The 25,542-nt window shown below is 41.3% G+C and overlaps 1 protein-coding gene across 1 annotated transcript; it reads right to left on the reverse strand.

Moving 5' to 3' along the window:
- Positions 1-3,221: 3,221 nt before the first annotated feature.
- Positions 3,222-24,308, reverse strand: anxa6 (annexin A6). The gene is made up of 25 exons (XM_061235361.1): positions 24,042-24,308; positions 21,415-21,464; positions 18,951-19,035; positions 17,556-17,650; positions 17,146-17,259; positions 16,768-16,858; positions 16,504-16,583; positions 16,145-16,201; positions 15,804-15,897; positions 14,803-14,898; positions 14,230-14,288; positions 13,823-13,945; positions 13,592-13,650; positions 12,909-12,987; positions 11,794-11,875; positions 11,129-11,223; positions 10,184-10,297; positions 9,285-9,375; positions 8,843-8,922; positions 8,558-8,611; positions 6,874-6,967; positions 6,662-6,757; positions 6,091-6,149; positions 5,161-5,283; positions 3,222-3,672 (listed from the first exon to the last, which is right to left on the reverse strand). The coding sequence occupies exons 2-25, from the start codon at positions 21,421-21,423 to the stop codon at positions 3,613-3,615; spliced, it is 1,989 nt and encodes a 662-aa protein (XP_061091345.1). The 5' UTR covers positions 21,424-21,464; positions 24,042-24,308; the 3' UTR covers positions 3,222-3,612.
- Positions 24,309-25,542: the final 1,234 nt, after the last annotated feature.

Below are 25,542 nucleotides of genomic sequence, written 5' to 3' on the forward strand. Positions count from 1 at the left end.
GACGTCGCTGAAGCAAAATATAAAAATGTTTCACTTCTTATGAGACTATACTTTTAAAATCAGTATTTTTATGCCTATTATGTACATCGTTCTGTCTCTCAACAGGAAGCTGTGACAGAGTGAGTATGGGATTAAAGTCTACACTGGGGATTTCCTGCCCTTGCTGTGTGAACTGTCTCTCTATCTCGTTCTCTCACTCTCTCATTTTTTCCCTCTCTCTCCTGCACACACACACACACACACACACACACACACACACACACACACACACTGGATATTTTTCACAGCTGCCTTCTGCCTAAAAGAGGGCTCTTGGAAGATCATCCAGGAAAACCAGTTTGCTGCTGGAAGTGTTTCATATGGGTCAGTCGGAAGAAGTCTTCTTTACTATGCTGCAGTAAATGAGCATGCTGTGTTCTAAGAGACAAAACCCCGTCCTTGCAAATTCATTCTTGCTGTTTCATTCTAGCCATTGGTTCAAACCCAGGTTATGTAAATAAGTCAATGTTCCTCCCTTTTGAACCTTTTTATAACAAAACCAATGAATCACAGTGTCCAAAACATAAAAAACAATCATTTTTGCTTCTTCGCTGAGTCCACAAAGGCCACCTTCCATGAGCACAGCTTGGGCCTTCAAGCTACCATCTCGGGTCAGGGCAGTGTCTTCAGCGGTCTGGGGCCGCGTGTCCACTGTGAGGACACACAGCTGGCTTCAGGCCCGTAGCAGGGGGGTGGGTTTCTGTCAGTCAAGGTTCCTCAGGCTGCTTCTGAATTACATTCTCCCAGTGACAGGCTGGAGACCCACAGGCCACCGGTTATCAGAGAGGGAAATGCTTCTCTTCCGGTTGCCACTAACCCTCTATGTTAGTTTTCTTGCTATTTTTGTTTTTATTTTATCTCTTCTTTGATATTTAACCCAACCTATTAACTTTATCTGTCCCTCTTCAAATAAACAAATACATAAACTGTAGCCTGATGATGATTGTGTCTTGATCACAATCATCACCAGGGGCAGGCAGCCTGTAGTGTAGTGGTTAAGGTAAATGAGTGGGACCCGCAAGGTTGGTGTTTCGATCCTCGGTGTAGCCACAATAAGATCTGCACTGCTGTTGGGCCCTTAACCCTGCATTGCTCCAGGGGTGGATTGTCTCCTGCTTACTCCAATCAACAGTATGTCGCTTTGGATAAGAGTATCTGCCAAATGCCATTAATGTAAGGTATTTAACTGTTATTTCATTTTCAGGAGTGAACTATGATATAATATGAACCTATAGGCCATATTGTATCTGTGTATTCTTTAAATACAAGGTAAAATGTTTGGTTTTAAAAGTGCTGGGTTTGGAGTGAGGGAATGATTGGAGGCCAGCCTTGGGTCAAATAATTACTTCAAATGCTAAAGCCCTTTACTAATATTACTGACAAGAAGTATCTGTTTTCACTCATGTTCAGAAAAGAAATCTTTGTTTATTTCAAAAAAATAAATAATTTTGTGTGCATTTGTGGAAACGCAGTGTAGGAAGTGATGTTTGCCCTTTTCACTTTTGCCCTTCTGTTACTCTGTAAAGCATTTTTGTGACAGCGCTATACAAATAAAAATTTACCCACAACACCCCTGTCCATTACTGAACTCCTCTCCACACGCCTGAGTCAGTAACACTTGTTCTTGTTTCAGCTGATGTGTCAACAGGAAACTATTAAACAAATGTAAGCACTAAAGGGGCATTTAAAGACATTGTTCAATACCTGCCATTTTTTTCTGGAAATATTTTCAGAAGAAATTGCTATTATCATTACGGTTATCTTTTTGCAGGAGACGGGAAGGTCCTTTACACATACAGCACATGTGATTTGACTCGAAGCTGAACTCTAATGACTCAAACCTGATTCACTTCCAGCACATGACTCAGGTAAAAAAAAATTTGTGAGTTTTTTGCAACTCTGAATTGTGGGAAGTGAAGTCACTGGGCCAGCCCAAAGCTGCCTTCAGGGCGAAACCAGACATACAATGACAGAACATGGCCTTGGTTTCCACTTCTGCTGAAACTCTGGCTCTGGCCCAAAACTAGGACGTCCATAGTCAGGAGGTGACACACACTTTCTCATACCGTAACTGTGCTATTATTGTATACACGTGATGCTCAATCAGCTGCTGTTTAAAAGTATTGCTTGGCCAATCCAATCAGCTGCAATGGTTACATCTGCTGGCCAATCAGCTACTGCAAGTTCATGTTTCAGCCAATGGAGCACAGAAATGTTGAGTCCAGTCTGTAGGAGGCCAATTAAAACCTGTAAGAGTCCCCATATTCTGCCATACTTCTATATGCAATGAAAGTGAGTGAAGAAGCACATGTCCTCCATACTGTTCATCAGGACATCACTGGTTAACATGATATTAACGAGTTAATGGGGGGGGGGGGGGTAAAGGAGTTCAAAGACACCCATGACGTCTCTCTCCATACAAACACCACTCTGCATTGCACTTCACTGGAATTTTATTCATTCAATAGAAAATTTTTTTAAAGGAACGGGTGGCTGTGACAGAATGGTGCAACCTGATTCCTATGATTAGGATTAGTTTTTTTTTAACCTCATTGCAAAGATGAACAGGAAATGGGCACTTGAAAAACCACATTGAAAAAAAAAAACCTGTACAAGTGGTGCTTTTTTAAGTCTTTGAAGCAGCAGCAAGGGTTTTTCCGAGCTGTCACCAAATCTACAATTATAAAACAACCTTGTTTCAATCACAGGTTACTTTTATAATATAATAAAATATAATATAATATCAGCTGGTAGCGGAGCCATACTTACAGAATGTTGGTCTCTGCAAACCTGAAATACAGCATGTAGGTGTTTCTTATAGCAGTACCTGGAAACCCAGAACATTTGCAGATCTGTCTTTGATCTGTAGAGCTGTCTCACCAGGCCACTAGTTTGAAGATGAGGACCTAAGTTTGTAGTATAGGTTCAAATATCAGGTGGACCACTGTCTTTAATACCACTTTATTGCATCAGCAAATATCCTGCTTTATAAATGTATAAACTATAAGCCATGTAACTTGCTCTGGATAAAGGTGTCTAATAAGCAAGTGAATAATGTCATAATAATCTGCAATACTCCAATACAGCGTAAGAACAGACCTGATTGAGATATATATTTGTCTCATTCTCCCCTAGTAATATAGTCATCTCTTAATGACCTTCAATGAGAGGCAGAAAATAGCCCAGTGTAATGATTTCTTTTTATTGCTGGGTTCAACATAAAACCGGGAAGAGTGGTGACAGCAGGTAGACACAGGCTCAACTGAGGTGACCCTTCTGTATGTTCCACGTCTCAGTCTACAGGTTCTCAGACAGGAACACGCCTGTTTAGCATGGTCAGTGCAATGGCAACATTCACAGAAAAGGAAAAGAAAACCCAGTGCTCTCATCCCTCTCTTCCCATTCAATTTCAATCACAGAAGTCGGTTGGAGCAATTTGGCGGAACCGGTTTGGCAGCAGCACAGCTGACGGAGGTGTCTGGAACCCTTGTTTTCACGGTGTGTTGGGGGGTGCAGAGGTCTCTGGGTCCTCTGGGGTGTTGGGGGGGTGGGGGGGGGGTGGGTGTTGAGGTTTCAGTCCTCCCCACCGCACAGCAGGAGCAAGGCTTTGCGGTAATCCCCGCTGGTGTCACCCTGGATGGAAAGGCAGTGTGGTCAGAACCGACATGCCAACGCAACATCGCCAACTGCTTCATCAGAAGAGCTCCGGATCTAAAATTGAACTGGGGTGCTGCCAAAAACTCATGCAGCACAACTGCCGGGAATTAAACCTCTGAGTTGTGGATTACTGACCAGCAGGAAACAGCAACATATTGTATGCAAATGCCTACTTTACGCAATTTTGTAATCATTGCTATTACTGGTGCAAAAATGGCAAGGAGTAACAGGAAATGCATGACTACCCCTGATAAAAAAAAAACTTGAAATACACTTCAAATTGTGTAATTAGATCCCAGTTACCATTGGTTTGATTGCTTTTTTGTTTTTGTTTTTTTATCTTTGCTACTAAATGGATGAAGCCAACTAAAAACAATAACGTTATATTAATGTAAGAACCCATTACAATGATTAAAATGATTTAAGTTTGTGTTATATGATTTAAATTGGTGCTTTCAAAGTCACAAAACCTTTTCCGGGCAATCAAAATTACATCTTATCTATTGAGTTTCCCAATGCCTTCAGCTCTGATGTTCTATTAAATGTCTTTCAATACACTACATACTGCAGGATGAAAGTCATTATCTTACCTTATCCACTGTAAATGTGTCATACCTCCCAAATCCCAACGAATCAGCAGTTCATATGACTACCTCATAAGGCTGTGTATGTAAAAACTTTGTTTTTTTATTGTTCCTGGTAATTCCATTTTGGACATTTTTAACAACCTGATGTTCCTTGGGCAGCCCATGAGTACACTGTGTGTATGCACAGAGAAATAAACAATGCAGCACACTGGTATTATTTGTCTTCCTCAATTAATACAAATGACTGATAATCCAAAGGTGTTTTTTTGAGGAACAGGTCTTATGATGATGGCATAAATGTTATCTGTTCCTGTAAGAGCATGATATGACATTTTTATCACCTGTGGATCTACGTGTGGAAAATGAGCATAGCAAAAAGTCAGCTTCGGACTAAATGAGTGAATGGTTGCAAAAAATACAACTATAAACAATACAGGCTTCTATTCACACATAATATTTCCTTCATGGTTCACCATGAGGATGTGGAAGGTGCAGAGACAGGAGCATTAAATGCTTATCTGCAGCTTCAAAAGGCAGGTCTCAAGAGGAAGTCGGTGGAGACCTGTTACACAGTACTTCCTGTCACAGGAGCCTTCAACCAATCACAAGCTGGCCTCAGAGAGGAAGTCATGCATGTGGGGGAAATTCCTGAACAGCTGAGTTGAAACCGCTAAACCCCAAACCCCCCCCCCCCCCCCACCCCCCACCCCCCGGACACCAACGCGATGCAGAGGCAAGGGCTGACATTAAAGATGAGACCGCATACGCCCACACTACACACTACACTGAGGCGGTTTGGGGGGGGGGGGGGGGGGCGGAAGGTGGTGTGTTTACGTGACTCGTTACCATGGGAGCATGACCTGATTGCAGCGCTTACCTGGATGAACTCGTGGAGAGAGACGTCATGGGTGTCTTTGAACTCCTTGCGGATGTTGAAGAGGTCAATCTCGCTCCGGGACACCATAATGCGGATCAGTGCCCGGTCGTCAGTGCCCAGACCCTGAGGAGAACACAGGACACTGCCGTAGAAATACACAGCTAGAGACAGATAAACACTGTAGGCCAAGCTACAGACACTGTGGGTGGAGCTAGTATCACATGATCTGGGGTGACTGTGATTGGTGCTATTATAATAGCTCTCTGCACGTAGTCCAGCCACACATTGCATGCAATAAGCTCTATTCGTGCTGGATTAGTTTGACCGAGGAAGTGATTCAAGTGATTACCAACAGGATGCAAGATTTTAATCCAGTATGAATCTGTAATGTCTGTAGTTTTTACAAGTCTAGAATATAAAAACACTGGAGCAAATTATCTTCTGTGTTTCTCCGAAACTCAGAGGTCCTTCAGTAATAGCAGTCCAGTTGAAATGGACCCTGCAGTAATGCAATGGGGAATCTGATTTGAACTAGCTCGCTATTTTATTCTCAAGGAAGTGCAGTTAGTGATGTTTACATCTGGGCCATCTGTGGTCATTTCGGGGGAGTTACAGACATGAAACATCTTAAGCTAGGTTTGACCAGTTCAGACCAGCTCCCAGCTTGACATGGTTTGACCAGCTGAGGCTTTATTTTGAAACAGCTGGTAGCTTGTCTACCTGGTTGACCAGCTCATATCCAGCTAGACCAGTTTATGACCATCTTGAAAATCAGGCTGGTCAAGCTGAAAAAACTTATACGAAACCACTGTAAAGTGAGTGCAACATCACCGAAGCACTAAACCTAAAGTTATCACATGCCAACCAAGATCCATTTTACATGTCAATCATCATAAATCCAAATAAAACCATAAAGCATGCTGTCAGCACCTTCATGGCTTTGTACAGACGGTCGGCTAAGTAGGACGGCTGGTTCTTCACACTCCTCACTGCAAGAATAAAGACAGCTGGTGAAAAACATTACATTATATTACAGTCATTTAGTAGATGCTCTTATCCAGAGCGACATACAATAAAGTGCAAATCAGAACCAGGGATGTTGAAGATCCTAGTGGAAAGTACAGTTCCAAGTCCTAGAGTGATCTCATAAAACCTGAATCCTTGAAGAGTAAATCAACTTTCCAAGTAGCATACCACAGTTGGCAGCTGGAATACCCAGAATACAAAACAAAATTATACACAAGTGCAATTATAACCTGTATACACATGGCTAATTTTAGCAGTGATACTCAGGCAGGCATGATCCAGTCTGAGCCAGAGACAGTCCATCACACGACCTTTTAAAAACCAAACCCCACAATTACAACCATCCAGCATTATATATATTATATACAAAAACATGTTAGCCTCAGTCTGTTTAATATGATTTATGAGCCATTGTCTTGTTTGAATGGCATTTGGGGATTATAAATCATATTATTTTCAAATCTTAGACACTTACCAAGACCAAGCAATGCATTCTTGAAGTCACCTGACATTTCCTTCTTAACGATTAGTTCGATGTCTTTGTTGGAGCATTTGACAAATTCTTGAAAGACTGTAAGCACAACAGCAGAGCTTATAAAAATGTAGCATTCATACTATTCCAGAATGCACATTTATATTTTTCTGTTATTAAAACACCAGAAACATTCCAGTTGGCCAGCACCTTACCCCTGCGTAGGTGAGGGAAACTTCTGGTGCACAGAATGCTCATGAACTTCATTTCCATATCACTGGAGTCTTCATTGCACGCTTCAGCAAGTTCCTGAAAACAAAACAAAAAGCATTTTAGCTTTTTATTTCAACTGCAAATGAAGGCACAGCCTGAAGGAGTGAAGTTCTGTGACCCCACACTATGAAGAGCGATGACCTCACAGCATGAACAGCAATGACCTCACACCATGAAGAGTTAGGACCTCACACCATGAAGAGTGATGACCTCACACTATGAACAGCAATGACCTCACACCATGAACAGCAATGACCTCACACCATGAAGAGTTAGGACCTCACACCATGAAGAGTGATGACCTCACACTATGAAGAGTGATGACCTCACACCACATACAGTTTATGACCTCACAACATGAACAGTGATGACCTCACACTATGAAGAGTGATATCCTCACACCACATACAGTTTGTGACCTCACAACATGAAGAGTGATGACCTCACACCACATACAGTTCATGACCTCACGCCATGAAGAGTGATGACCTCACACCATGAAGAGTGATGACCTCACACCATGAAGAGTTTATGACCACACACTGAAGAACATAACATAATGAAGAGCATTGACCTTGCACAAAACTTTTCAACAGTACCAATGCAGACCCCAATTTTAATTTAGAATTCCTCTTTACAGTATCAGGTTTACTGAGTTCTATAGTGAATAAAAAAACATGAATATACACTAGATACACTATGAATACAGTACCAAACCTCAACATTTGGATGATCATTTTGAAGGAATATTCATGTTCATTTTCTGAAAACCAACCAACAGTTTGTCAAGTTAAAGGATTTTATTTGCCCAAGTTTAAGAAATGTAAAAATAAATAAAAATAATTCTGACATACATAACACCTGTAACAACAGTCATACTGAAATACACCAATCACAGATTACTAATCACTGATTATTGTTTAAACTCTTCCTAAAGAATTTAATATTTTATTTTTAAGACACGTGTATCTGAAAATAGTTTCCTGTTTCACCACACACATACTCTCTCTCTCACACACACTCAAAGGTCATATACTACACAAGCTCATAAATGTTCCCTCATACACACACACACATACACTCTCTCTCTCTTTCACACCCACACACCTGCACCTACACATAAGCACATATCTGAATGCGCACATGGATACATGCATGTCTCTGTGTGGGAGCTAACACTGCTGCTAAGTTCTTGATGTAGCGCAGGTCTTACCATAGGCCTCCAAGCAGACATTCATGCAAACTAGAACAGATGTTCAGCACTTTGCAAAGACAATCAAAATAAAGGTGAACAAATTTCAGATTCAGATTTAGTTGTTTTCTATGGAAACTGTGCCAGCAGAAAAGTATTACGCCTTTCAATCTAACCACAAATAACTCACGCAAACCATGACGTCTGAAAACCGCACTGATTTTTCAGTGATGCGACAAAACAGAACAGAGCATGAAAAGCCTGAGAGACATTCAAAATTAAGTTTGAAATCCTGAATAAAAATCAAACAATTAATAAGAATGAAGACATTTCCCAAACTGGACATTAAGACCAAGGGGAACTAGATGAATGTATTGGTGGCCGACAGAGGAATGATACTTAGGTAGAGACAGATTTCTCGCTTGCACACATACCTGTGCATCTGCCATGGCCCCGTTTATGTCAGCTGGACCCTCGTCACGTGCCCCCTAGTGACAGAAATAAGTAATTACAACAATTGTACAGATACCCTCCATTGCCTCACATTCACTCAAGCTTTATTGACATTTCATGATTTTATTATATTTTGAGCACAACCCCATTTTAAACAAAGCTTCTCACCCTGCCATCTACACAATATGCTCTGGATAAGACAAAAGTCAAATAAAACAGGCTGACTCTAAGAATTTGCTTCCAAGTGACTAGGCGGGTGATATTACCTGCGCCAGTGAAACGAGGATCTGGCGGAAATGTCCAGATGTGTCTGAAGTGATGGCATCTTCAAGGTTCTTTTTGAAAGCTGAGAAAAACATACAGAGGGTAGACATAACATGGATGTTATACAAACACAGTCAGCCTTAGCTATGCCTCCTTCTTCTGGCCATATTGGGTACTGCAATATATAGAATCAGTGTCTTGCAAAAGAAATGTAAGCGAAACACGCTTTCTAAATAAATGGCACTCTTCAAACATACTTCAGACAACTGCTTTATTAATTGTTTCATTAACTGACATAAGAAGATTGATTATTTTTAGATTGCACATTATTACACCTGACCAAAGTTCAGGAAACCTGCATTTGGCCTGCTCTCACCTTCTCTTGGTCTGGTTTGTATAATTGTACTTTAGCATAGCATGCTTTAGACCAGGGATTTGTCTCACCGTCCTGAAAAGCCGTATTCATGGCCTGGATTTCCTGGTTGCTTCTCGTGATGAGAATCTCGATCAAGCCGTGTTCATCTGTGCCAACCCCCTGAAAGACAGAGTGCAGTGACCGATCAGATAGGCACATACTGTAAGGGTGGAGACTAGCGGAGGCTGGGCGTAGGAGAGAGTGTTTTCAGAGTGAGGTTGGGACATGGGCACAGCAGAGAGTGTTTTCAGAGTGAGAGTGGGATGTGGGCGTAGGAGAGAGTGTGTTCAGAGTGAGAGTGGGACGTGGGCGTAGGAGAGAGTGTGTTCAGAGTAAGAGTGGGACGTGGGCGTAGGATAGAGTGTGTTCAGAGTGAGAGTGGGACGTGGGCGTAGTTAAATGTGTTTTCAGAGTGACAGTGGGACATGGGCGTAGGAGAGAGTGTTTTCAGAGTGAGAGTGGGACGTGGGCGTAGGAGAGAGTGTTTTCAGAGTGAGAGTGAGATGTGGGCGCAGTTAAACGTGTTTTCAGAGTGAGAGTGGGACGTGGGCATAGGAGAGAGTGTGTTCAGAGTGAGAGTGGGATGTGGGCGTAAGAGAGAGTGTGTTCAGAGTGAGAGTGGGATGTGGGCGTAGGAGAGAGTGTTTTCAGAGTGAGAGTGGGACATGGGCACAGTTAAACGTGTGTTCAGAATGAGAGTGGGATGTGGGCGGAGGAGAGAGTGTTTTCAGAGTGAGAGTGGGACGTGGGCGTAGGAGAGAGTGTTTTCAGAGTGAGAGTGAGATGTGGGCGCAGTTAAACGTGTGTTCAGAGTGAGAGTGGGACATGGGCGTAGGAGAGAGTGTGTTCAGAGTGAGAGTGGGACGTGGGCGTAGGAGAGAGTGTGTTCAGAGTGAGAGTGGGACGTGTGAGGGGGGAAGCCTCCTACCTCCATTGCCTTCTTCATCATTTTGGCATCGAACTCTGCCGGAGTCATCACAAGACCCAGGATCAACCGGCACAGGTTCTTAGAGAGCTCCGACTTCAGATCTGCCATCAGGTCCTACGGGAGGCCACACTGATCAACCCCAATGGTAATAATAATAACAAAAATAATAATAATACTACTACTAATAATAATAATAATAATAATAATAATAATAATAATAATAATAATAATAATTTTTAAAAAAAATAGTAATCATAATAATAATAAGAAGAAGAATAACAAGAATACTAATAACAGTTTATTAATTAAGGAAGGCTTTTTGACCAGGGGTAGCAATATAAATATATAATAATAATAATCACCTTTTATTCTCCCTTTAGTGGAGACTGCAGTGTGATCGTCTTTTATTTTTCACTGTGATACAGACTACAGTGGGATACAGTATTTTATTTTTCACTGTGATACAGTCTACAGTGGGATACAGTATTTTATTTTTCACTGTGATACAGTCTACAGTGTGATACAGTATTTTATTTTTCACTGTGATACAGACTACAATGTAATACAGTATTTCAATTTTCACTGCGATACAGACTACAGTGTGATACAGTATTTTATTTTTCATTGCGATATAGACTGCAGTGTGAATCTTATTTTTCACTGAGATACAGATTGCAGTGCAATAAAGTATTTTATTTTTCACTGTGATACAGACTACAATGTAATACAGTATTTCAATTTTCACTGCGATACAGACTACAGTGTGATACAGTATTTTATTTTTCATTGCGATATAGACTGCAGTGTGAATCTTATTTTTCACTGAGATACAGATTGCAGTGCAATAAAGTATTTTATTTTTCACTGTGATACAGACTGCAGTGTGATACAGTATTTTATTTCTCACTGTGACACAGACTGCAGTGTAATAGTGTAGAATCTCACCCTTCCTAAGGTGGATTTGAAGGCCTGTCTGATCTCCTGTCTCTGTGCATTACTCCTGTTCGCCAGGATTTCTATGATCGTGTCCTCATCTGTGCCTGCAAGAGCCAAGAAAATGTTACATTATTACATTATTTCAAAATGAAACTGCCACAGAAAGTAAGGAAGTGAATATTAGAGATTTCATCTGTGCATGGAGGAACCAAGAAAATACCGCAACTGTATTTCCCATAATTCATCAGGAGTGAAATTCCATAGTCATACCCAGTGCTAGTGTGGTGTTAATCTGCATGTATCCAGATGTCCCACATAGTTTGTTCACAGAAACGAAAGGCAAACCAAGACTAAAACTGAAGTGACCATTTCCCAAAACTGTAGTCACAACAAATTTAATTTAATTTACATGACACGTCTTTCATGGTAAGATTTATTTGATTTGCTGAGATGACCTTGCATCACAGTCTGAGCAAATAAGATGCAATATTTTAATGTTCGAATATCAAGGTATTGTATTAAATACATAAAATATATTAAAAAGCATTTTATCACATTCATAACATTTTTTGAATCAGAATTTTTTTTTGTGTAATCAAAAATGCAAATTCACACGCACACACACAAATGCGAATGCAAACAAAATGAAAAGAGAAACTTATGTGCCTACTCACCAAATCCCTTCATGGCTTTCCTGAGGGCTTTAGCATCACTGTTAGGGTCAAAGCCTGATGCAGGACGAATTGTTCCCCTCAGCTACAGAGAGGGAAACACAGTAATCAGACATACACACACACACACACATACAGACAAATACGTTCATACACACACATGCATATATAGACACACACATGTGCGCGCACACACACGCACATACCACATGCACGCACACATGCATACCACACACACATATAGACACACACATGTGCATGCACACACACGCACATACCACATGCACACACACACACGCATACCACATGAACACACACACACACACACATACCACATGCACACACACACACGCATACCACATGTACACACACACACACATACCACATGCACACACACACACGCAAACCACATGCATGCACACACACACACACACACATACCACATGCACACACACACACGTACATACCACATGCACACACACACACACGTGCATATCACATGCACACACACACACACGTGCATACCACATGCACACACACACACCACATGCACACACACACGTGCATACCACATGCACACGCACACACACACACATACCACATGCACACACACACGTGCATACCACATGCACACACACACACATTCCACATGAACACACACACACACGTGCATACCACATGCACACACACGTGCATACCACATGCACACACACACACATACCACATGCACACACACGTGCATACCACATGCACACACACACACACATACCACATGCACACACACACACGTGCATACCACATGCACACACACACATGCATACCACATGCACACACACACACACGTGCATACCACATGCGCACACACACACACACACACAGACACACGTGCATGCCACATGCACACACACACATATAGACATACACATGTGCATGCACAAACGCACATACCACATGCACTCACACACATAGGCATACCACATGCACACACACACACACACAGACACGCCACATGCACACACAGACACACACACACAAATACATATATAAATGGTTATAAAAACGGGGCCAGTGCAGAGATTTAAAGGGCCAGATGGACAAGCCACAGAGTCGTATCTAACCTGCATTTTAGTCGTGGCACTGATCTCCCACATCTTGTAGGCTATTTGAGCTGCTTCAGGAAAGAACTCTCCTGCAATGCTGAAAAAGCAGTCAGTACACAAATACAGTCGGTATTAGCCATACAAACACAAGCACACTCGCACATCAGCACATCAGCACAACCAGTGGTCACAGCCACACGCCCTTCCTGCCCCATGGGAAATTCCCGAGCACGAATTTCAGCTTCTCAGTATTCTCACAGATTGGTTCCAGGAACTTGTGAAACTGCTGAAATCATTAAAAATGCAACTTGCTTAAGGATAGATATGTAGATTTAGATGTGAATCAGTATAATCTGTTACATGCTTGGCAGATAGAGATTATGTTTCTCATCAGAACTGTGAAACTTCTTTATAGATATACTGCCTGTAACACTTTGAACACATTTTGCATTTTCAAAATAGTGCTAATACACTGTGTTTTTTCATATATAATTGTCCACAGAAAACCCTACTCCATTCCTCTAAATATGCAGGATTATTTTTTCTGAGGCTGAAAATTGCTGTAGTCCAAGTCATGTGCATGCATTTTTATTTTTTCAACAGCATAGAAAACTGAATTCAGCAATGATGTTACATCACCACACAGAGACACGTCGCCCTCTGGTGGCCACAAACGAAACACCAACTCCAAGTAAACATACTCGTCATCTCCTCCGCACAGTTGAAGCAGGGTTCTCTTGTACACGCCCGAGGTGTCGTCCTGTTGGGGGAAAGAACCGGAAGTACACAGCCTTACACAATGTACGGTCCATCTACACGGTCAGTGCGCAAACCGTGCTGTCTTGAACCAGTACGGTGCAAGCAGTACAGTAGGTTAGCTGGCATGTACTCATTTGAGTTGATGTCAGCAGAATAAGGGGATGAGGTCACACCTTGATCATGTTGTAGAGGGATTTCTCGTACTGCAGACGGAAGCACTCCCGGATGTCCAGCATATCCAACTCTGAGCGCGAGATCATGATGCGGATCAGGGTGTTATCGGCTGTGCCCAGGCCCTAGGGAGACACACACAGTCACACAGGGCCACAGGGAATATAACCAGCACATCCAGTAGTATGTATGTACACGTGTAGTACAAAAATGTGCAAAAGAGAAAAGAGTAAAAGGTATGTGCCTATACAGCATTTTATGAACAGAACATGGTATATTTAGTAATAAATTACTGGGGTGAGTTATACCCACAATAGGGATTACAGATATAATATCTCAAAGGAGTACCGAGGTAAATGCATAGTAAATGCTGTAGCCTCAAATCACGCCATCAACATCAGAGATTTACCTTCATGGCCTTGTAGAGGCGTTTTGCAAAAAACATGGGAACACTTCTGATACACTGCACTGAGAGAGAAACACAGCCAGGTCAGATTCACTGCACTGAGAGAGAAACACAGCCAGGTCAGATTCACTGAACTTGGACACACAGCTGAGTCAGATTCACTGCACTGAGAAACACAGCTGAGTCAGATTCACTGCACTGGGAAACACAGCTGAGTCAGATTCACAGCACTGGGACACACAGCAGAATCAGATTTTCTGCACTGATGAACACAGTTGAGTCAGATTCACTGCACTGGGAAACAGAGCTGAGTCAGATTCACTGCACTGGGAAACACAGCTGAGTAATATTCACTGGACTGATAAACACAGCTGAGTTAGAATCCTTGCAGTGAGAAGCACAGGTGAGTCAGATTCACTGCAGTGAGAGAGAAAGATACATTGCACAGAGAAACACAGCTGAGTCAGATTCACTGCAGTGAAAGATAAACCAATTTGAGTTAGGAATACAGCTGACTCAGTCTGGAGTCAGCACTGACAGAACAACACAAAGAACAGTCACATCAGCTTCCCTTACCTACAGCCAGCATCAGTCGCTCAAAATCCCCAGAGAGCTCACTCTTGATACTGTCCTCTATCGACTTTTCTGTGAGCTGCTGGTATTCATCAAATACTGTAAGGGAAAGTAACAGAGAAGCTAACTCATCCCATGTCACTGTATGTTCAGTGCAATATGCTCAGTTTATCACTGTAATATACAGTAAGAATGCAAAATATTATTTTATATAGCTGCAAGAACAACATGTTTACAGTTTATGTACAGTATTGTGCAAAAGTCTTAGGCACCTGTATAACATTCTGCACAGATAAGATTCTTTCAAAAATAATTAAATGAAAGGTCCAAAATAAAAATACTATACATTTTACATTACATTTTAGTAATTTGGCAGAATAGTTAAAAACGGAATCAAATCAATATTTTTTGTGACCACCCTTCCGCGTTAAAACTGCATCACTTCTCTGAGATATAGAACTGCAGGACAGCGTTGGCTAAGACAATCAGCAGGGAGAACTTGCCACAGTTCTTCTGCAGACTTTGCTTGGCTCCTTGCTTCTGATCTCAGACAGCCTTGATCAAGTTTTTATGTAGAAAGTAGTAAATTGCTTACGGTAATATTTTACTTTTTAAAATTAAATACAAAAATGTCTCGGTAAAATTCAATCTTTTGGAAAATGAATATTTGGAAATCTCAAATGTGTTATTTTATACTAACACACAAAAACATAAACATTTATATATAATAAAGTTTAGAATGCCTAAGACTTTGACTCGCCTCGATTCTGCACAGTTATATAGTTACAATGCTTTCTATTTCGGATTTCTATAGCTAAAATAAATAGATTATTGCAAAAACAAACAAATCTGGATTGGACCCATTGGACAGGCTCATTTAAAGAACAGACTCAGGACTCTTTTGGGGGAGTTGCTGTTCTAAGTAGCTTCTTGATATCAGTGTTGTGCTTTGTGCATGTAGCTTGTGTTTGAATCTGAGCGTGCACACAGAATTTCTCACACACCCATCCTCAGATGGTAGATGCTCCGGTTGCCAAGCAACATGATGAACGAGGCCTCGTCAGTACCCCACTGCTCCTCCCCCGCAGCGTACAGTTCCTGCAGGGGATGAATATTCAAATTTACAACGACTGTATTGGTACCTCTGTATCATTATCAATGTGCTTCCAGCATTGATTTTTTTGTGAGCCAAGACCCACTGCTGCATGACTCAGCCAATCAGCCGCGGCGGAATTTGTAAGTCCTTGCCTGAGCCCCCCCCACCCACCGACACGTACTGTCATGAGATTCCACACCCTGGTGGAACAGTGAGCCGCCCACTGTGAACACCTGACCCGTAACTCACCCTGGAGTCCTCCCCCACCAGATCTGCGTTCACAACACCGCTCTCATCTCTGGTCCCCTACAAAGAAAGCGCTTCAGTCAGTCACATGACACCACCCACAAGACATTCAGCATTCAGTCATGATGAATTCCTCATCCGTTATTCAATTATAAAGACGCTGCAGCAGGAAACAATTTTCTGATGAAACATCAAGTCAAATCAAATGTTGAATCTGCAGGATAGACTGAATGAATGAATTAAATGAATGTTATACAGCTTTGAGTCAAACCAGATTCCGCCTGTGTCTCTGTGCCGAGCTGGAGAATAAATACCAGCATCTTTCTATTGCATTAGAGTGGAATCATTATGTCAACACTAACCTGGAGTAAAACCACCAGCATCTTCTTAAAGTGGCCTGAGGTGTCTCCTACAATATCTGCCTCCATATCACTACCATAAGCTGTGGAAAAACAGGGATAATAAATAAGTCTTTAACTACAATATAATAAATGTGTTTTTCACTAAATATGGGAATAAATAATCTTTCATTAAGAGAATAGGTTCACTGAAACACATTCAGCTCCAGCCAAGAAACTGATTCTGGCATGAATCTATTAAAATCCCATTACAGAAAAATCCCCTACCATCTTTGTAAGCTGCTGCCATATCATGGATCTGTTTGTTGGTTCTTGACGCCAGAATTTCGATCAGGCATTTTTCATTTGTCCCCACACCCTAAACAATATAGGAAAGAAAACACATGACATATAAATAAATATAAATAAATGATATTTCAGATATAAAACACACACACACACACCCACACAACAGTAACTAAAAAGTTATTACAGACATAAAACACATAAAAACAAAGACAGAGTGTTATTTCAGACATAAAATAGAATTGTACAAAGTATTATTTGAGATAGAAAACACACAACAGAAGCTAAGGTCTTATTTAACATATAAAACAAACGACATAATCTCAAGAGTCTTATTCACGCATCTCATTGGTCACTCACCTTGATTGCATCCCTAATTTCTTTGGCATCGTGATATGCTGGTGGCCTCATTAGACAGACAATCAGACGCTCAAACTTTCCAGTCAGCTCATATTTCAGGTCACCAATCAGGTCCTAGAGAATTGCAAGGAAATAACATTCCTAGGTTTTAAAAAATCATTATTTTTATCTATGCATATAAATCATATAAATACATTTCCTGAACTATGGTCAGAATACAAGGGAACCTAATAATTTCATAAAAACAAACAGTGCTCTTGCTAAAGCCATTTAAAAGTTTGACCACAAATTATATATTTTGATGAATTTTGATGAATTTGACAAAATATATGCCACTGACTACACAATGTACTGAATTTGTTCACATTGACGTTATCAACATTTTTAGAATAGCACAGGTCTCACATTACCTTCCCATAGAGAGACTTGTATGCAACAGCTATCTCCTGTCTCTGTGCATTGCTTCTGGAAGAAACCAGATCTAAAATGGTCTCCTTGTCACTTCCTGCACAAGAACAGACAGGATCTCACTCAGCTTTACATAATAATAGCTGAAATGTACACTACGTTACATAACTCTGGGCATGCATACATTACATTTAACACTATACCTTAAAATCTACGATGCTACTTTCAGCACTATCCCTTTAAACTCAATCTTACACCTAGGGTACTATGACATAAGACATTATGTTGTAAGTTTGCTTAAGGACACTACCCTGCTGAAGAACACAGCTCAAGCTAGGTTTTGAAACAGCTGGTAGCTGGTTGACCAGTTCAGACCATCTCCCAGCTTAACATATTTTGACCAGCTCAAGCTATGTTTTTAAACAGCTGGTAGCTGCTTGACCAACTATCAGCGCAAACAAGCTATCAGCACAAGCCGGTTGACCAGCTCACACTCAGCTAGACCAGCTTTATGACCAGCTTGACCTGCTCAATTTTCAAGCTGGTCAAGCCGGGATAGCTGGATTTTACAGCAGGGTAGTAACTTTGTGTCATTGCAGCTCCTTGCTTAACCTTTTAGTATGAACAGTATAAGACTATGGATAAGGGCACCTGCTGCTGTAAGTGACTGTGACCATAAAAATAGATAACAGAAAAAAAAATGCTCAGTATTCCGACTGAGTGCGAATAGGCAAGAAGTAAGGTGTGTGTGTAATGTGACATAACCGCAGAACACGTGGGTGTTAAAATGCAGTGTGCATTTCCCAGCCGGGTGAGAATGTTCATGTTATTTATAACACACCTATTTGGCTCTCCCTCTGGGTTGGCTGCGGAATGGGGCCCTGCCTGAAAACGACTAGCACTGAACATCACTGAAACCTTTCAGTGTAGTAAGGCTGCGTATCATGGACAGTCGTGTAGGTTGTAGCAACATTTTTTTAATACAAATACAAACCTACATGCCATGTTATAAATAGGGCAAGATAACATTTTATGCATCTTTTGCAGCCCAAAAAAGCCAAATAAGTCATTTTGTGTTTTGTACTAGTGTGTGTAGTTTTGGACTGATTATTAGATATGGAGTGGGGGGTTAGGGGGGGCACCAAGCTAAAGAAGGACATTAAAATCCATGTATTACAAGCATTTTATTTGCTTACAACCCTCAAGTCCAATTTGTTGCGGCCATTTGCTTGACTAACTTTAGCCGAACAAAGAAAGCATCCATTATGACATCACCAAGCTGCACTTTACATACAATCAGAGTGACATGTTGAAGCACGCTTTCTGCGTTAATACCCTGCCTGACAGTCCCCAGGAGTATCTGATCTCTCATTTGGTTCAGGATGGCAAACACTCACCCATTCCTTTCATGGCATTGTACAAAGTCTCTGCATCACCGTTGGCATCAAAGCCCGGAAAATCTGTTACTGTGCCTCGGTATCCCTGCCCAAGACACAAGGGTAAGATCCATACAAATATCAGTTTATCTGCATAACAGAAAACAAATTATACCAATGGTATTAGAGTCAACACTATAACCATTTTATTTCAACTTTACTTAATTACTTTACTGTTGGGACTGTGTTAGAAAATGCACTGGAAAATACATAACAAGACATGCTGTAATACACAATTTGTTATTATACCAAAAAAGTATATTGTGAAATATATCATATAATCCTGCAAAATATTGACAATTTTATTGTTTAAATAATTCCTGATTGAATGCATTTAATACAAAACATATGATTCCTAATGAAGTCTGGGTAACTGTAGTTGGATAAAAGCTTTACTGTGTCGCAATGGATGACATATGTTGTACGTATAAACTATTATATAAAACACAGACAAAATATTTGATATTCAGAAATGCCTGTTCCTTGCACATGTCACTTCCTGTCTGCCTCAGAGCTGGGGGGGGGGGTGGCAACAGCTGACACCTGTCCCTCCTATCACACAGGCCTGGGACCAGAGATGGGGTGGTAACACTACCCCCTGTGTGAGAGGGGTGATAACACTCTATCCCCTGTGTGAGAGGGGTGGGGATCCTCTACATCTGGTGTTCCCAAACCTTCTAAGAATGTGACCCGTATAAAGAGTGAGCACACTTTCATGAATTGCACCCTAGCATTTGTACAGACATGGTATTAAATCATACCATTTGTCAAAACAACTGCATGAATTCTCTAGCTAATACCAGTGCAGCGTTAAAATTGACAGATGAGTATTTGGCCCCTTCCCTCTCTACAGTCATGCACAGTAGGCCTGCTCCAATAAACCATGCCCCTGCCCCTCTCCCAGGCTCCTCTGCCAGCTGGAGACCACACCCTATGACTTCACCACCCTGAGTACATCTAAGGTTTTCACCCAAGCATTTCACCCTCCCCCCCTACTCCCAGTGCATGGCTGCTCAGCATCTGCCTGCCAACGGGCATAAGACCAGGCAGCTACATCCTCCCTGAGGGGGCCCCTGCACATGCCCAGACACCTCCTCTGATAGCTATCAGCAGGGGACCAGGGATTGACCATTCCACTTGAAGCTGGCAAAGCAGTGCTTTTCATATTGAAGTCTGGCAAAATAATACTATTTTTGGACAGTACTTTTAAATTCTAAACTTTCCACATCGACCAAAAAATTCCAAAAGTAGGCTAATTAAATAAATAAATCTCCAATTCTTATGTATCTCGATGGCCATCAGTCATGCAGACAGCTGTGCTTTGAGAAGTCCGCTGCTAGGCAACAGGCCGTTCATAACCAAACACTGCATGCATGCAGAGGACAAAGCAGTGGTGAGCTAGCGGACAGGAACTGTCATGTTCTGTTAGCAGTAATATTGCGACAGCTTTCAGTCATCTCTCTACAGCTTACTCAGGATTGTATGAAACATAGCTACATTTCCAGGTCTACTATCACCATTCTTCTGTCCTTGTTACGTTCACTTAGTTATAAGATGATCTGGACAAGTGTACCAAACTAAGTAGGTACACTTTAGTGGTGGGGAAAAGGTGAGCATTGCTAGGCTAAATGGCATGTTATGTTATGCTAAATATCTGTAAGTAAATATTAATGCCAGTGTAAATCTCCTGGCCAACAGGATAATGCTTGTTGGTTGCTATTTCAGTTTATGAGAACCAGAGAAATCCAAATTAAAGAGACGGGCATGGTTTGAATGTAGTGATAGCGCTGCTATGTCGCGGGGGTGGATAAATAACTGTCCTCATCAGCCTCACCTTACATGCTCGAGGGTCGGATAGCTCACCATCTGTGCTGGGTTCCAGCCTACACAATGCGTCTTTCAGAGTGCCTTATGAAAGGAGCTGCATGACTGACAGCACCCAGTCCCCGAAGGCAACCAGCGATATCCAACACTCCCAGGCTACCACCCCAGCGTAGCCCAACTCCATAGCTAGCAGTTTGTCTGACCTTCCTCACAACCGCGCTTATCAGCACTACCCAATCAGACCAGGAAAGTCTAATTATTTCAAACACTTTTTAAACATGCTCTTTTTACGTCAGTATTTGAAACAAAATTAATTTGTTTGTTATTTCATCATCAGTTACTTCATTCAGGAACTGTCCTCAGATTAACATGGATCTGCAAAAGTGTTTTCAACTTTACCAGTATCTAAAATATTCTTAAAGCATTTCATTTTACAGATTATTTGGTAGACACTCTTATCCAGTGCAACTTACTAAAGCAATTGAAATTACAGTACAAGATAGCTTCACATCTACATGATTAACACATACATCACAGAGCAATGACAATACTGTGAAATGTAATATTATGCAATAAAATATTAGAAATTAGATTCACTTACCTTTCCCATGGCTGCTGTTCTGTCTGTTTGTCAGGGAAAGTAACTGTGACCTGTGCAAATGAAGGGGGGGACAAAAACAGGTTAGAATTAGACAAAGGTTAGAAAAGGATAAACCCAGAAGCCCTGACCAGAAAGGAGATGTCCACTATATATTTGAAATAACATGTTTTGACGCTGGTGAAATTTGAATGAAGAAGTTACTAACCAAAACAAAAACACTAAGAGGTTAAAGTATTACACGTAATACGACCCAGATCTGATGCCCTCACTCACAATAGAGTCACATGCATCTAATGTAACGTAATTGAAACCTGACTGTTTGTGCCCACTTTGTGGCTTAAAACAAAAAAGTGCTCTTCATAGTCATTCTCTTCATTCAGCTGGCAAATTTGAGTAAAGGATTCATTAGCGTGCTACACACCTGTGTCTGTGTATCTGTTCATGAGTGTGTTGGCCACCATAATTATCTATAAATTAACAATATCAATGTTAATTAAGATCACATTACCCGAAGTAAACTGTTCAAGAGCCAATTGTAAAGTGAAATGAAATGGAACATGATATAGGATATTAGACCAGCTAGCGAACCTTAGGGATTGTGTAGCCTATAATACGGTTTACTTTATTCTTATAATAAATAAATAAAGAAATAAACTATTTTACTATTGAGGGGAGTTTGCTAACTGGGTAAACGCAGACAGAACTTAATGTGTTAACTAGCTAGCTAATATGTGAAATATAATTCGTTCAGCGGAGGTATTTACTAGATACAAATACTGTAGCTGATCTTGCTATTAGCAACTTATTGTATGCAATAAAGGAAAAAGTGCATGTTTTTGAGACTCCCTGGAGAGAAATATTGACATATTGACACCTACCTTCTATGTTGAAAGTGCTTTGAGTGATGTCATGTTATTCTCCTCTACATAACCCCACCCCTTAACTTCACAGTCCAACCCCCTTAGTAATTGTCCTAAAGCCCTTGTGAACTGTACTGACCTCTGTAGTGCACACAGAACTCATACAGGGAATACAGTGTCTACTATAAATACTTTTAGCAGGGAAGGAACAATATTCATTCATACGGTCACAAAGTTTCATAGGCCCGTGTCTCATCTGCCTTTTTAAACCAATGTCAGTAAAAGGTGTTCTGCTAAACAGCAGCAAACAGAGCAATAGTTGTTTTAGGTAATGGTTAAATGGGAATGTATTTAATGTATATATCAGGGACATTTTTTCCACAGAAAAACTGTTTTCCCAGAATGCACTTGCTTGCCTCAAGAAGATATACTAGTGGAAACCCTGCCTTGGCTGCACGCCAACATCTCTTTCAACAAGGCCTCTTTCCTCAACCAGCCCTCCATATATGGATATAATATAGCCTCTTTCCATGTTAGATATATTCAATAATGTGGTTGCGGAATCATTTAGCCACTAAGTCTTACCCCTCCATAACTTTTTCCAGACCAGACTTTCCAGATTAGCTCTAAGATACAGTCAGTTTCTCCATTATGAATATTTGATACGAATATTATGCAAGACATCCAAAACTAAAGAGTATTTTCAAGATAAACCAGCCCAAGTGCTGCTTGTAATCCTGCACATGGGTTCAATTAACTCTCAACCTCAAGGGTATAAGAGAGATTTGTCCAGTCATCCACACATACAATATGCATACATCTTCAGAGAAGAAGTGCTGATTTAGGATCAGTGTAGATTTCAGCAAATAATGGATACGGTTAGCATATGGACACAGCTAAGCAATCCTAGAGCAGTGCTACTATTTTGAGACTATGAATAATGGCTCAGGCCTTAGGCTGATAGTTTCAAGAGTATGTATCTTACAAGGCAAAATGCATTAGAAATCAGCTGTAATTGCAAGTTAGAGACTGAGGTACAGCAAAATTAAAATTTAGGCGAGCCTACATTATTTGATTTCAGCTTGTTGAGAGAATATTGACATGTAGGGGCACTGGGAAATGGAACATGGCTCTGAAAACCGGGACAGGTCTGGGGCCACACCCAAGGGTGACTTTCACTAAGATGCTGCAGCTTTAACACTCTGCATGGTCTGCATGCTCCCTGTGAGTGAACACCACTTACTTCCATGATTATGTCTAAGATACAATGCTTTCAATCTTTAAATCCACAGTCCTGCTATAACACATAACATGAGAGAACAGCGTCTCCAGAAACAGCAACTAAATTTAATGTAGAAAAAGTAAAGTTGTCAATGCTAACAGTACAGAGGTCGAAACTAATCTTTTGAGTTAATATTTGAAGACTCTCTCTCTCTCTCTCTCTCTCTCTCTCTCTCTCACACACACACACACACACACACACACACACACACACACAGTGTTACAGTATTACAGAGTAACTTCAGTCCGACGCGTTTCAAGATTTAAAATGAACAATATTTCAATAAAATATCAAATATAAGCAAATGTTCAGAGTGTGCCAATAGTAGCAGGTTTAACATTTCACCCTCTTAACCTATTTGGTCTCATCTGTCATGTATCTGTCACCCACTGTTCTCACAACAATGTTGGCTCAACATTATTTTATTCGCGCAGGCTAATTTTGATTGTATTCCTGATATGACAGGAAAAAAAGTTTGAGCTTACCTCTCAAAATAACGTTCTCTGAGCGATGAGCGTCTGCGAATCAGGGGGTTTCGCTAGACCTGCAGGACACCCGTTAAACTGCTAACAGCTGCTCCTTCTCGCTCTCTTTCTCGGACGGTGTGACGTAGGCGTGCCGCACTGGATGCTTGTTTGGCTCGTTCTTATTTCACTGGGGCAGAGGATGGTTTGGGTAATAAAGCCATAGAGATATTTTCTTAGCGTTGCTTGACGTGAAAGGCTGCGATGTTGAGCTTTGTTTTTCTGCGATGCTCAGCAAAACGCGCGCACCGAAGGTGTGTGTCGTTTAGTTTCCCGATATGCAGGTTCATCGCAGCACCAGTGCTTCCAGTAATTGCGCTTGCGTGACTAAATGGCTAATTACATTGCGACTTACTGGAAATGACAGCGTCTATAATTGTCGTCCATCAGGAATGTGTACATATTTAAATAGCGCATCAAATTTATATAAAAGGTAGCCTAACTAAATAATAGATGCAGAACCAGAAAGAGCCACTAGCTATTTTCCGTAACTTTTTGTGCAGAATTGATGCATCTGCCCTGACCACGTTAGTCTCTTTCTTGTCTCAGACCTGTTTTAGCATTACATTAATGGTTTTAGTTTTAATATGATTTTAGTAATAAAATGACATTGGCGATATTTGCTATGTAAAATTTTCACCATCACTTTAAGCAGGCCATGTGAAACCCTCGAGCTTTTCTGTTTGGGTTTTATTCTAAAAAAAAAAAAACGGATTAAATCAATCAATTGCTCTTTCAGTGAATGGTGCATTTTTTCAGTACCGAAACCAGCAGCTGGATCTAAACCAAAACTACGCACACCAGAGGGATTGAGTTATCTGGTCAAAAGGAGAAGGGGAGAGGCGGCTGGAGTCTGTACAGCCTACAATATGCCAGTGGAGAAACAGGAATCCTGCGGTTGGCGTGAGAGCCGCGTTGCAGTCTATTCCTGTCCCGGTGCCTGCCATTCCAGCGCCCACCCCACACACACCGCACACCACACACACACTGACAGGAACACTCAGGGGCTCAGGGGGCGGAGGCTAACAGCAGTGTCCTCAAAAGGAAGTCTGCACTTTCCGTGATGGGTTCACTTCTGCACAGGTCGCAGCTGAGGCTGGCTACAGGCAGCTCACGGGCGGTTGCTCTTGGATTTAAAGCCGTCCTGCCTGGGCCGCAGTGCCACACCCAGTGCCCCACACATAGGGGGTTTAGTGCCTGTCTCACTTCGTCTCTTCTCCTGAGCCCATTGCAAATGTGAAACGGGCTGGCTTAAGTGTCAAGGCAAAAGTCTGCTCAGATGAAGGTTGAATTTTATTTATGGCGCAGTGCAGTGGTTCCTAAACTTTCAAAAAATGATCTGTCTCTAAATATCACCTCTGTTGTTTAAAGTATATTTTTCTTTAGAGATGGCTAACCGGGATTATCTCCAAACATATTCATGGTTGGTCTCATAGAAAAAGAAGTTAAAATGAATCTTTTG

Source organism: Conger conger, chromosome 3 (genome assembly GCF_963514075.1).
Source record: "Conger conger chromosome 3, fConCon1.1, whole genome shotgun sequence".
Classification (NCBI taxonomy): Eukaryota; Metazoa; Chordata; class Actinopteri; order Anguilliformes; family Congridae; genus Conger; species Conger conger.

Bases quoted from the DNA above. Each gene is read 5' to 3' on its own strand.
- anxa6 (XM_061235361.1), bottom strand. The intron at 17,260-17,555 runs GTAATGTGAGAC...GCAATTCTCTAG, and splicing joins ACAAGTCTCTCTATGGGAAG to GACCTGATTGGTGACCTGAA. The intron at 11,224-11,793 runs GTGAGTAGGCAC...TGGCTCTTGCAG, and splicing joins GAAAGCCATGAAGGGATTTG to GCACAGATGAGGACACGATC.